General features: G+C 44.0%; 1 protein-coding gene across 2 annotated transcripts in view; it reads left to right on the top strand.

The window, feature by feature from the left end:
• LOC110528632 (metabotropic glutamate receptor 7) overlaps window positions 1-15,044 on the top strand; it is a 378,715-nt gene that overhangs the window by 240,548 nt on the left and 123,123 nt on the right. For both annotated transcript variants that reach the window (XM_036984246.1, XM_036984247.1), the window contains exon 6: window positions 14,587-14,787. In XM_036984246.1, coding sequence (XP_036840141.1) covers window positions 14,587-14,787 — 201 coding nt within the window. The remainder of the gene's footprint in view (window positions 1-14,586; window positions 14,788-15,044) is intronic.

Below are 15,044 nucleotides of genomic sequence, written 5' to 3'. Positions count from 1 at the left end.
GTTTCCATTGAGTAGGGGAGATCAGAGTCTGGTGTTTCCAGTGTAGGAGGGGAGATCAGAGTCGGGTGTTTCCAGTGTAGGAGGAGAGATCAGAGACTGGTGTTTCCAGTGAGGATGAGAGATCAGAGTCTGGTGTTGGTTATCCATTATAATACTGCTATACATGACTAGCCATTATAATACTGCTATACCTGGTTACCCATCATAATACTGCTATACATGACTAGCCATTATAATACTGCTATACCTGGTTACTCATTATAATACTGCTATACATGACTAGACATTATAATACTGCTATACCTGGTTACCCATTATAATACTGCTATACCTGGTTACCCATTATAATACTGCTATACATGACTAGTTATTACTGTAACGTTCTGAGTGTAGTGGGTGAGAAGTCAGGCGCAGGAAGCAGAGAGTTCAGGGGAGTGCTATTTTAATGCACCACAACGGTGAACATAAGCCAACCCCACGAAAACACAGGGCGTAAACAAAACAAACGCCCCAAACAGGGGGACTTAAACGGTCCAGAAAAGACCCACGAAATGGGAAAGCACGTAACTCACAGACGTGCACACAAGTTTACACAACACAGAAGGTCACAATAATTAATCCCGCACAAGGAACCAGGCGGGCCGGCTGACTAAATAAAGCCTCACTAATTATACAGAATTCAAAACAGGTGCACTCAATGAACACATAAGGGAGGGGGAGGAAATAATCAGTGGCAGCTAGTAGGCCGGCGACGACGACCGCCGAGCGCCACCCGAACGGGAAGGGGAGCCACCTTCGGTCGGAGTCGTGACAATTACAATACTGCTATACATGACTAGTCATTATAATATTGCTATACATGACTAGTCATTATAATGCTGCTATACCTGGTTACCCATTATAATACTGCTATACCTGGTTACCCATTATAATACTGCTATACCTGGTTACCCATTATAATACTGCTATACCTGGTTACCCATTATAATACTGCTATACCTGGTTACCCATTATAATACTGCTATACATGACTAGTCATTATAATACTGCTATACATGACTAGTCATTATAATACTGCTATACCTGGTTACCCATTATAATACTGCTATACCTGGTTAGACATTATAATACTGCTATACCTGGTTAGACATTATAATACTGCTATACCTGTTTAGACATTATACTACTGCTATACCTGGTTAGCCATTATAATACTGCTATACCTGTTTAGACATTATAATACTGCTATACCTGGTTACTCATTATAATACTGCTATACCTGGTTAGCCATTATAATACTGCTATACCTGGTTAGACATTATAATACTGCTATACCTGGTTAGCCATTATAATACTGCTATACCTGGTTAGCCATTATAATACTGCTATACATGACTAGCCATTATAATACTGCTATACCTGGTTAGACATTATAATACTGCTATACCTGGTTAGACATTATAATACTGCTATACCTGGTTAGCCATTATATTACTGCTATACCTGTTTAGACATTATAATAATGCTATACCTGGTTACCCATTATAATACTGCTATACATGACTAGTCATTATAATACTGCTATACCTGTTTAGACATTATAATAATGATATAATAATAATAATAATAATAATATAATAATACCTGGTTAATCATCATAATACTGCTATACCTGGTTAGACATTATAATACTGCTATACCTGGTTACCCATTATAATACTGCTATACATGACTAGTTATTACTGTAACGTTCTGAGTGTAGTGGGTGAGAAGTCAGGCGCAGGAAGCAGAGAGTTCAGGGGAGTGCTATTTTAATGCACCACAACGGTGAACATAAGCCAACCCCACGAAAACACAGGGCGTAAACAAAACAAACGCCCCAAACAGGGGGACTTAAACGGTCCAGAAAAGACCCACGAAATGGGAAAGCACGTAACTCACAGACGTGCACACAAGTTTACACAACACAGAAGGTCACAATAATTAATCCCGCACAAGGAACCAGGCGGGCCGGCTGACTAAATAAAGCCTCACTAATTATACAGAATTCAAAACAGGTGCACTCAATGAACACATAAGGGAGGGGGAGGAAATAATCAGTGGCAGCTAGTAGGCCGGCGACGACGACCGCCGAGCGCCACCCGAACGGGAAGGGGAGCCACCTTCGGTCGGAGTCGTGACAGTACCCCCCCCTTGACGCGCGGCTCCCGCAGCGCGCCGACACCGGCCTCGAGGTCGACCCGGAGGACGAGGCGCAGGGCGCTCCGGATGGAGGCGATGGAAATCCCTCAACATTGACGGATCCAAAATGTTCCCCACCGGTACCCAGCACCTCTCCTCCGGACCGTACCCCTCCCAGTCCACGAGGTACTGCAGGCCCCTCACCCGGCGTCTCGAGTCCAGAATGGCCCGTATCGTATACGCCGGGGACCCCTCGATGTCCAGAGGGGGAGGAGGGACCTCCGGCACCTCACCGTCCTGTAGGGGACCAGCTACCACCGGCCTGAGGAGAGACACATGAAACGAGGGGTTAATACGATAATAGGAAGGGAGTTGTAATCGATAACACACCTCGTTTATTCTCCTCAGGACTTTGAAAGGCCCTACACACTGCGGCCCAAGCTTCCGGCAGGGCAACCGGAGGGGCAGGTTTCGGGTCGAGAGCCAGACCCTGTCCCCCGGTACAAACACGGGGGCCTCACTGCGGTGGCGGTCAGCACTCCTTTTCTGCCGTCCACTAGCTTGTTGAAGGGATTCCCGGACGGCCCTCCAGGTCTCTTTGGAGCGCTGCACCCATTCCTCCACCGCAGGAGCCTCGGTCTGGCTCGGATGCCACGGTGCCAGGACCGGCTGGTACCCCAACACACACTGAAAAGGGGACACATTAGTAGAGGAGTGGCGTAGTGAGTTCTGGGCCATTTCGGCCCAGGGGATGTACCTCGCCCACTCCCCTGGCCGGTCCTGGCAGTACGACCGCAGAAACCTACCCACCTCCTGGTTTACTCTCTCCACCTGCCCATTACTTTCGGGGTGATAACCGGAGGTCAGGCTGACCGAGACCCCCAGACGCTCCATGAACGCCCTCCATACTCGGGACGTGAACTGGGGGCCCCGATCAGAAACGATGTCCTCCGGCACCCCGTAGTGCCGGAAGACGTTGGTGAATAATGCCTCCGCAGTCTGTAGGGCTGTAGGGATACCGGGCAACGGGAGGAGACGGCAGGACTTAGAGAACCGATCCACAATCACCAGAACCGTGGTGTTCCCCTGAGACGGGGGAAGATCGGTCAGGAAGTCTACGGATAGATGTGACCATGGCCGTTGTGGAACGGGGAGGGGTTGTAACTTCCCTCTAGGAAGGTGCCTAGGAGCCTTACTCTAGGCGCATACTGAACAGGAGGAGACATAAACCTTAACGTCCCTAGCCAAGGTAGGCCACCAATACCTCCCCCGAAGGCTTCCTATTGTCCTCCTCACCCCAGGGTGACCCGAGGAGGGTAGGACGTGAGCCCACCGAATCAGTTGGTCCCGAACACCAAGCGGCACGTACTTCTGCCCCGCCGGACACTGAGGAGGCGCGGGTTCAGCCCGTAACGCCCGCTCGATGTCCGAGTCCACCTCCCATACCACCGGTGCTATCAGCTTTGAGGCGGGAAGGATGGGAGTAGGTTCGGTGGACCTATCCTCTGTGTCGTAAAGGCGGGACAGTGCATCCGCTTTCACGTTCTGGGAGCCCGGTCTATACGATAAAGTGAACCGGAATCGGGTAAAAAATATGGCCCACCTTGCCTGACGCGGGTTCAGTCTCCTAGCTGCCCGAATATACTCCAGATTTTGGTGGTCGGTCCAGATGAGAAAGGGGTGCTTAGCCCCCTCAAGCCAGTGTCTCCACACCTTCAGAGCCCTGACCACCGCTAACAACTCCCGGTCACCCACATCATAGTTACGCTCCGCTGGGCTGAGCTTCCTCGAGAAGAAAGCGCAGGGGCGGAGTTTTGGTGGCGTACCCGAGCGCTGTGATAGCACGGCACCCACCCCAGCCTCGGACGCATCCACCTCCACTATGAATGCTAGAGAGGGGAAAAATTTAAGGAAAAAAATCAAGACAAACATGTGACCAACAGGGGGTTCTGGGTGAGTTTGGTGCTGACTCACCTGGGGTGATCGAGAAATGTTCCGCCTGCCATCTCGACTCCCAGACGGACCCCCCCAGCACCGATCGGCCGTGTGTCCTCTCCGACCACAGCTGGTGCAGAGGGAGCCTCCTCCTCCGGTACCCCTCGGCACAGTCCCTCCCAACTCCATCGGAACGGGAGTGACGGTGCTGGGTGGTGGAACACACAGGACCCTCTCCGAACGCCCGCGGGCAGCCAGCAGATTGTCCAGTCGGATGGACATGTCAATTAGCTCATCCAGGGAAAGAGCGGTGTCCCGACACGCTAGCTCCCTGCGGACGTCCTCCCGGAGACTACACCGGTAATGGTCGATAAGAGCCCTGTCGTTCCACCCAGATCCTGCTGCCAAGGTCCGGAACTCCAACGCGTAATCCTGGGCGCTCCTCTTCTCCTGCCGGAGATGGAATAGTCGCTCTCCCGCTGCTCGGCCATCTGGAGGGTGGTCAAACACTGCGCGGAAGCGGCGGGAAAACTCTGGGTAGTGCTCCTTCGCTGAGTCTGGGCCATTCCAGACTGCGTTCGCCCACTCCAGAGCACGACCCGTGAGACAGGAGATGAGGACACTCACCCTCTCCGCTCCCGAGGGAGTGGGTCTGACGGTGGCTAGGTACAGTTCCAGCTGGAGTAAGAACCCCTGGCACCCCGCCGCCGCTCCATCATAGACCCTCGGGAGCGTAAGACGGAGGGTGCTGGAGTCGGGAGATGGGGAGTCCTGAGGGGAGGGAGCCGAAGGTGGAGAGAGGAGACCACTTCTCTCCCATCGGTCCATTCTCTCCATCACTTGATCCATAGCCGTTCCGATCCGATGGAGAACGGTGGTATGATGTAGAACCCTTTCCTCCATCGATGGGAGGGGATTGGCTGTTGCTCCTGCTGACTCCATTCCTCAGGGTGCGGGATTCTGTAACGTTCTGAGTGTAGTGGGTGAGAAGTCAGGCGCAGGAAGCAGAGAGTTCAGGGGAGTGCTATTTTAATGCACCACAACGGTGAACATAAGCCAACCCCACGAAAACACAGGGCGTAAACAAAACAAACGCCCCAAACAGGGGGACTTAAACGGTCCAGAAAAGACCCACGAAATGGGAAAGCACGTAACTCACAGACGTGCACACAAGTTTACACAACACAGAAGGTCACAATAATTAATCCCGCACAAGGAACCAGGCGGGCCGGCTGACTAAATAAAGCCTCACTAATTATACAGAATTCAAAACAGGTGCACTCAATGAACACATAAGGGAGGGGGAGGAAATAATCAGTGGCAGCTAGTAGGCCGGCGACGACGACCGCCGAGCGCCACCCGAACGGGAAGGGGAGCCACCTTCGGTCGGAGTCGTGACAATTACAATACTGCTATACATGACTAGTCATTATAATATTGCTATACATGACTAGTCATTATAATGCTGCTATACCTGGTTACCCATTATAATACTGCTATACCTGGTTACCCATTATAATACTGCTATACCTGGTTACCCATTATAATACTGCTATACCTGGTTACCCATTATAATACTGCTATACCTGGTTACCCATTATAATACTGCTATACCTGGTTACCCATTATAATACTGCTATACCTGGTTACCCATTATAATACTGCTATACCTGGTTACCCATTATAATACTGCTATACATGACTAGTCATTATAATACTGCTATACATGACTAGTCATTATAATACTGCTATACCTGGTTACCCATTATAATACTGCTATACCTGGTTAGACATTATAATACTGCTATACCTGGTTAGACATTATAATACTGCTATACCTGTTTAGACATTATACTACTGCTAAACCTGGTTAGCCATTATAATACTGCTATACCTGTTTAGACATTATAATACTGCTATACCTGGTTACTCATTATAATACTGCTATACCTGGTTACCCATTATAATACTGCTATACCTGGTTACCCATTATAATACTGCTATACCTGGTTACCCATTGTAATACTGCTATACATGACTAGTCATTATAATACTGCTATACCTGGTTAGCCATTATAATACTACTATACCTGGTTAGCCATTATAATACTGCTATACCTGGTTAGACATTATAATACTGCTATACCTGGTTAGCCATTATAATACTGCTATACCTGGTTAGCCATTATAATACTGCTATACATGACTAGCCATTATAATACTGCTATACCTGGTTAGACATTATAATACTGTTATACCTGGTTAGACATTATAATACTGCTATACCTGGTTAGCCATTATATTACTGCTATACCTGTTTAGACATTATAATAATGCTATACCTGGTTACCCATTATAATACTGCTATACATGACTAGTCATTATAATACTGCTATACCTGTTTAGACATTATAATAATGATATAATAATAATAATAATAATAATAATAATAATATAATAATAATAATATAATAATACCTGGTTAATCATCATAATACTGCTATACCTGGTTAGACATTATAATACTGCTATACCTGGTTAGACATTATAATACCGCTATACCTGGTTAGCCATTATAATACTGCTATACCTGTTTAGACATTATAATAATGCTATACCTGGTTACCCATTATAATACTGCTATACATGACTAGTCATTATAACACTACTGTACCTGGTGATCCATTATAACACTACTTTACCTGGTGATCCATTATAACACTACTTTACCTGGTGATCCATTATAACACTACTTTACCTGGTGATCCATTATAACACTACTTTACCTGGTGATCCATTGTAACACTACTTTACCTGGTGATCCATTATAACACTACTTTACCTGGTGATCCATTATAACACTACTGTATCTGAGGAATTATAAGCCTGTTATTTATCTGTCCTGTCCTACATCAATTAGCAGCCCTCCTCCTCCTCTCTGTTGGACTGTTACTTGCTTGGCATGTTAGCTGCTGTAGCCACCTCCCTCTTTAACCAGACGTAATGCGATGATTAGCACAGGATTTAATAGGACAGTACCTTCCTCTCACCGTGTCTCCCTGTTTGTCTAATTTTGGTTGACTGACTCTCCATCTTCACAATACTCACCCTGCTACTGAAGCTCATTGCTGCCACAGAACAAACCGTTCATGCCCCCCCATTCTTTTTTGTCAGCAATACCCTTTCGTACATGTCTGACCAACAGTGGAAATAGATATATTATCGCTGACCTTAATCACCCCTACATTATTTGGCGGCTGCTAAACGTTTACGTACTGAACAGGGGTCAAAAGAAGGGAAGATAGCAGTTACTTCTCTCCTCCTCTCCATATTATCCTGGAAGCCAATCCCCATGCAATACAGTAATGGCTGAGTTTGATATTCAGTAAACAGTAAACATGGTATAAGTTGATGGTTTTGTGCCATTTTTGAGGTGTAATTACTGGAATGAGATATTAAGTGCAGCCAAAAAAAACGTCATGCGCCCTAACACAATGTTTGGTGGTTTTACAAACACAATGTTTGGTGGTTTTACAGCCACAATGTTTGGTGGTTTTACAGCCACAATGTTTGGTGGTTTTACAAGCAGCTAAATAAATCCAGTTTCCGCATTTGAGAACACCAAATTCTAAGCAACGTAATCTTCTAATACATTGTTTCAGGAAGCTGCCCACAAAACACCGTTCACCTTAGGGGCATGTGCATTTTTGTTCACTGTGATAAAATAAATATCTGTTTGCTTCTGGCTGCACTTAATATCTCATTCCAGCAATTACACTCCAACAAATGGCACAAAACCATCAACTTATACAGTATACCATATAAACTAGTGTGAAGATTGATGAGGGAATAAAAAATAAAAAACATTTTTAGAATACCGCTGTAACATAAAAAAAGTGAAGGGGTCTGAATACTTTCCAAATGCCCCATAATGATAATGTAATGTATATTCCATGTAATGATTATAGGTGTATGTCATACCGTGATGATACGAGCCACAAAGTACCAATGCTAATTGTATGGTTGTGAGATTGTGTTTTCTTAGTGTTCATTTTGTTTTATTTTTTTTATTACGTGGAAACTCAGTTGCTAATTAATGTTGGAAGCTCTGTTGGGTATTTGCAAAAGATCAAAAGAAATCTGGAGCAGTAAGACATTACCATGGAGACATTTGGGTTGCACTGTTGCTACACTACCGTGTGTGTGTGTGTGTGTGTGTGTGTGCGTTTGTGTGTGTCAAAACAAAGCCAATGCTGGATACAGATCCAGCCTAGGGCAACCATTTTAACTACTCCAAATCTTTCAGTTATTTCTGACTCTGTTGTTGGTATCATATCTTTTCCGGTGAACTTTCACCATCTCAATGCTCAATGTGGTTAATTGTGTCTTCCTCTTTCACCATCTCAATGCTCAATGTGGTTAATTGTGTCTTCCTCTTTCACCATCTCAATGCTCAATGTGGTTAATTGTGTCTTCCTCTTTCACCATCTCAATGCTCAATGTGGTTAATTGTGTCTTCCTCTTTCACCATCTCAATGCTCAATGTGGTTAATTGTGTCTTCCTCTTTCACCATCTCAATGCTCAATGTGGTTAATTGTGTCTTCCTCTTTTTATTGTTTTACGAGTTGTCTCATTTATTTAATTTAACTTTAAAGTTGATTCTTTTACGCTCAGACTAAAAGTGTTAAAGTAAAAAAAAATCATAATAAGTCAGAGAATGAAAGTAGTATAAAAGTAGTATAAATTAAAACAGATTAAGTGAAATGCCACTTTCTGTCCGCTGAATCAGAAATAGTACCAAAATGTACAGAAGGAAGGAACTTTTCTCTACAGAGTCTTGTAAGATGATGTACTGTACATACCTTGAGCTAAGTAACGCAACAAACTGTTGTTTAGCTAGCTATTTTCCTAACAGAAGCCCTGTAAATATGTGACAAAATTAAGCAGTAGAAATTAGGATTGGGTCTAAATTGAATAATGACAGTGTAACAGTAAATGTAAATGAGAACTTGTTCTCAACTAGCCCACCTGGTTAAATAAAGGTGAAAAAAAAACATAAAAAAAAAAACAGGTAATTCAAATCTTTGAAGAAAGGAGATTAGATGTTGATGTTCAAACACACTTTAGGCTTCACCATTGTTGTTGTTATTATCATCATAGTGTAATCATTATTTTCCCCAATAAGTCTGCTCAATGTAAATTGGTTGTGATGTACTATTTCTCAAGGAAAATGTCAGTGTACAATATCAATAATCACTGCCATACATTGCATTTGAGATGCATGTGAATATGTGTCTCTGTGTGGTATCATTTAACCCCCTAAGGTTGATGTCTGCACTCCACTGAAATGTAATTAGCATAATAAATAAAAAAAATCGGATGCTTCTCAATCCACCAAATTCGCCAATGTTGCACTTCCTCATCTGTGGTGAAAGGTGACAGAGCTAGAGCGGTGTTTGTCAGACCATGAGACATCCCAAAAAAATCGCTCTTCTCACAAAATTGTCTGTAGCGTTGGAACAGCTTGGCTTACAATCTGTTATGACCCCCCTTTTCTCTGTTTTGCTGTACGACCCACAAGAGTCTTGGGACTTGTTTGAAGTCGGTGCAGCCGATCTGCCAACTTGTGTCTGTAGCTTCCAAACAGTTTGGGCTACACACTAGTATGACCCGTCTGTGTAAAGGTGAGACTGTCACGAACAATATATATGGAGTCTGTTTAGTGACAAAATAAGAGGTTTAAAACTAATATTTTCTGTTCTGTCTTATATCTCTCAGATATAGGATAGGCACTTCAGAACAAACTTACTACAGATTTTTTTTTTTTTTTTTTTGGGTGGGGGGGGATCTGTTGCTCCATGTACTGAATATGTTATTCAATATATTTGTATGGGCTAATAGCAGTGAAAGCCAAATACAATGATTCATCAAATCATAAAAATAAAATAAAAAAATGATACTATGCCTCAGGACTACCTGGCCTGATGACTCCTGGCTGTCCCCACCTGGTCATGCTGCTGCTACAGTTTCAACTGTTCTGCCTGCGGCTATGGAACCCTGATATGGGTTACCTTGTCCCGGATCTGCTGTTTTTGACTCCCCCCCTCTCTCTCTCTCTCTCTCTCTCTCTTTCCTTCTTCCCCCCTCTCTCTCTCTCTCTCTCTCTTTCCTTCTCCCCCCTCTCTCTCTCTCTCTCTCTCTCTTTCCTTCTCCCCCCTCTCTCTCTCTCTCTCTCTCTTTCCTTCTCCCCCCTCTCTCTCTCTCTCTCTTTCCTTCTCCCCCCTCTCTCTCTCTCTCTCTCTCTCTTTCCTTCTCCCCCCCCTCTCTCTCTCTCTCTCTCTCTCTTTCCTTCTCCCCCCCCTTTCTCTCTCTCTCTCTCTCTCTCTTTCCTTCTCCCCCCCTCTCTCTCTCTCTCTCTCTCTCTTTCCTTCTCCCCCCTCTCTCTCTCTCTCTCTCTCTTTCCTTCTCCCCCCTCTTTCTCTCTCTCTCTCTCTTTCCTTCTCCCCCCTCTCTCTCTCTCTCTCTCTCTTTCCTTCTCCCCCCTCTCTCTCTCTCTCTCTCTCTCTCTTTCCTTCTCCCCCCCTCTCTCTCTCTCTCTCTTTCCTTCTCCCCCTCTCTCTCTCTCTCTCTCTCTCTTTCCTTCTCCCCCTCTCTCTCTCTCTCTCTCTCTCTCTTTCCTTCTCCCCCCCCTCTCTCTCTCTCTCTCTCTCTCTCTCTTTCCTTCTCCCCCTCTCTCTCTCTCTCTCTCTTTCCTTCTCCCCCCTCTCACTCTCTCTCTCTCTCTTTCCTTCTCCCCCTCTTTCTCTCTCTCTCTCTTTCCCTCTCCCCCCATCTCTCTCTCTCTCTCTCTCTCTCTTTCCTTCTCCCCCCCTCTCTCTCTCTCTCTCTCTCTTTCCTTCTCCCCCCTCTCTCTCTCTCTCTCTCTCTATTTCCTTCTCCCCCCCCTCTCTCCATCTCTCTCTCTTTCCTTCTCCCCCCCTCTCTCTCTCTCTCTCTCTCTTTCCTTCACCCCCCTCTCTCTCTCTCTCTCTCTCTTTCCTTCTCCCCCCTCTCTCTCTCTCGCTTTCCTTTCTCCCCCCTCTCTCTCTCTCTCTCTCGCTCTCTTTCCTTCTCCCCCCTCTCTCTCTCTCTCTCTTTCCTTCTCCCCCCCTCTCTCTCTCTCTCTCTCTTTCCTTCTCCCCCCCTCTCTCTCTCTCTCTCTCTCTCTCTTTCCTTCTCCCCCCCTCTCTCTCTCTCTCTCTCTCTCTATCTTTTTCCCTGACACAACCTGGTGTCTCGACTTCTGAATGTTTGGCTATGAAAAGCCAAATTGCATTTACTCCTGAGGTACTGATCTGTTGCAACCCTCTACAACAACTGTGATTATTATTTGACCCTGCTGGTCATCTATGAACATTTGAACATCTTGAAGAACAATCTGGCCTTAATGGCCATGTGCTCTTATAATCTCCACCCGGAACAGCCGGACTGGCCACCCCTCAGAGCCTGGTTCCTCTTTAGGTTTCTTCCTACTGTAGGTTCCCGTAATTCTAGGGAGTTTTTCCTAGCCGTGGTGCTTCTACACCTGCATTGGTTGCTGTTTGTGGTTTTAGGCTGGGTTTCTGTACAGCACCTTGTGACATCTACTGATGTAAAAAGGGCTTTATAAATGCATTTGATTGATTGAGTAGTACTCCTCTCCCCAGGCTTTGACAGGGCTTCTACTCTTATGGGTTAAGGTAAAATGTTTGGAATAGTACACAGTGGTTTTGGCTTTCGTTGTAATTCTCCCAAAGTCTCCAAGGTGATGAAATAAATTCAGAGAACGTAGAGAGCAGACCCCTCCAATGAAATGCAACTGTTCAAGATAAAGCAGCTATTCAAATGTCCAGACAAGCCTCTGTGTAATTCCATGAGTCCACTTGATCATGATAATGTGAAGCCTTAGTAAAGAGCAGAATGTAAACAGAATGTCCAATTCATGTAAACATCATAATACAACCAAACTGTCAATTTCCTCAAAATCAGTCTTCTCAAGAAAACATCTGAGTCCGAACGATTTAACCTTCAAGCTATTATTACCACTCTATGGACCCCCCACAAGTGTCAGTGGACTCTATGTGCTTGGTAACTTGGTAACGTCTATATGCTTGGTAACTTGGTAACGTCTATGTGCTTGGTAACTTGGTAACGTCTATGTGCTTGGTAACTTGGTAACGTCTATGTGCTTGGCAACTTGGTAAAGTCTATGTGCTTGGTAACTTGGTAAAGTCTATGTGCTAGGTAACTTGGTAAAGTCTATGTGCTTGGTAACTTGGTAATGTCTATGTGCTTGGTAACTTGGTAACGTCTATGTGCTTGGTAACTTGGTAACGTCTATGTGCTTGGTAACTTGGTAACGTCTATGTGCTTGGTAACTTGGTAACGTCTATGTGCTTGGTAACTTGGTAACGTTTATGTGCTTGGTAACTTGGTAACGTTAATGTGCTTGGTAACTTGGTAAAGTCTATGTGGTAACGTCTATGTGCCTGGTAACTTGGTAACGTCTATGTGCTTGGTAACTTGGTAAAGTCTATGTGGTAACGTCTATGTGTTTGGTAACTTGGTAACGTCTATGTGCTTGCTAACTTGGTAAAGTCTATGTGCTTGGTAACTTGGTAACTTCTGTCTGTAGCGTCCGAACTATTTGGGCTGCAAACTAATGTGACCCCACTGTGGAAGGGGGAGATTATCACGATTTTCTATTTTTCTCTATGACCCAACAAGTGTCATGGGACCAAAAAAATGAATGGCAAGATGAAGATAGTTTTGTGCCTACTCCCCAAAAATGGTTTAATGTGTGTAAAAAAACATATATATATATTTCCTGGGCTTTCTTATATTTCCTAGATATAGGACAAACACTTCAACATCTTGTTTCATATTATACACCGTCATTTTTTGCCATTTATGAATGTGTTATTCAATGCATTTCTCTGGGCTATAGTAGTAAAGTTCAAATTCAATACATTATTAAAAAAATATATATATTTTATAGGATTTTTGGATACCTAACATGGTCCTAAAATTCAAAATCAAATAGCTAAATGATCTATAATATGACCATCTTAAAACAATTCCACATGTCAGTTTAGAACCCCCCCACCCCCAGATAGTATTTGCTCATATTTACATTTTTTTTTACAAACTTTGAACTAAAACAACCTTATATTTTGGATCCTGATAGAATAAGATTTGAACTAAGCTCATCAGGCATTTACAAGTTATATTCTTCAAGAATCAATGGGTTCGCATTATTCATTTATACGGATGTAGAAATTGCAGATTGCCCCTACAATGCAATTTTATAGTAATGTCCCATATTTACCCAGTTATTAAGCAGAAGTCGTTTCGTAACTAGCGTCCCATCTCGACAACAGCCAGTGAAAGTGCAGGGTGCCAAATTCAAAACAACAGAAATCCCATAATTACAATTCCTCAAACATACAAGTATTATGCACAATTTTAAAGAACATCTTGTAAATCCAACCACAGTGTCAGATTTCAAAAAGGCTTTACAGCGAAAGCACACTATGTGATTATGTTAGGTCAGCACCTGGCCACAGAAACCCATACAGCCATTTTCCAAACAAGGAGAGTGTCATAAAAGTCAGAAATAGCATTGAAATGAATCACTTACCTTTGATTATCTTCATCTGGTGGCACTCCCAGGTCTCCATGTTAGACAATAAATGTTAGTTTTGTTCGATAAAGTTAATCTTTATGTCCAAATACCTCCTTTTTGTTTGCGCGTTTTGTCGAGTAATCCAAATGCTCAAGTCCAGATGAAACGTACAATAAAAGTTAGTAGAAACATGTCAAATTATGTTTAAAATCAATCTTCCGGTTGTTTTTTGCCATAAATAATAAATTATATTTCAACCGGACAAAAGCTTCGTCAATAGAAAAAGAGAAACAAGAAAGGCGCATTCCCGATCAGTCGCATGGTTGATGTCTGGCTGATGTCAATTTCCACTGGCCACTAATTGAAAGTGCTGTTTCTCCCTCATTTTTCAGAGTAAAAGACTGAAACAATGCCTAAAGACTGGCCACATGTAGAAGAAGCCATAGAGCTCGTGAACTGGGTCCTAAGTCTTTGTATGGTGGATAGGCTTTCAATGGAAAAACAGTACGTCCTGGTTGGACTTTCCTCTGGTTTTCGCCTGCCATATCAGTTCTGTTGTACACAGACATTATTTTAACAGTTTTGGAAACTTTAGAGTGTGTTCTATCCAAATCCACTAATTATATGCATATCCTATCTTCTGGGTCTGAGTAGCAGGCAGTTTAATTTGGGCACGCTTTTCATCCAAAATTCCGAATGCTGCCCCCTACCCTAGTGAAGTTAAGTAAGCAAAAACAGTACAAATCAGGGCGTCAGACAGGACGGGAAGTCAGGCAGGATCTATTCAAAAATACATATTGGAATATTCTTCTCTTTTCATCCACAGGCCAGGAGCGGATCGGGATTGACTCTAAGTACGAACAGGAGGGGAAGGTTCAGTTTGTGATCGATGCGGTGTACGCGCTGGCCCATGCCCTTCACAACATGCAGAGAGACCTGTGTCCCGATGTCTCAGGGATCTGTGAAGATATGGACCTAGCTGGGGGCAAGAAACTACTCAAGTACATCCGCAGTGTCACCTTCAATGGTAAGTATGCTAATGCCAACTCATTAATCAATCGACAAATCAATCAATTTATAAATGTATCAACCAATTAATCGATCATTCAACCAATCAATCAATATAGTACACTATAACGATGTGATAAGAACCATTTAGCTACACCCTGGTCAAGGTTCTTTGGACAAAATGTTGGTCATATATTTCCCGAAATATTACTCAAATACATCCACAGCTACCAGAGATACGGGTACAACATTCACTTACATTTTTTGAAGAATACT

The sequence above is a fragment of the Oncorhynchus mykiss genome, chromosome 7, assembly GCF_013265735.2.
Source record: "Oncorhynchus mykiss isolate Arlee chromosome 7, USDA_OmykA_1.1, whole genome shotgun sequence".
NCBI lineage: Eukaryota > Metazoa > Chordata > Actinopteri > Salmoniformes > Salmonidae > Oncorhynchus > Oncorhynchus mykiss.
Note: the sequence above shows the minus strand (reverse complement) of the source record. Positions and strands in the feature narration are given on the sequence as shown.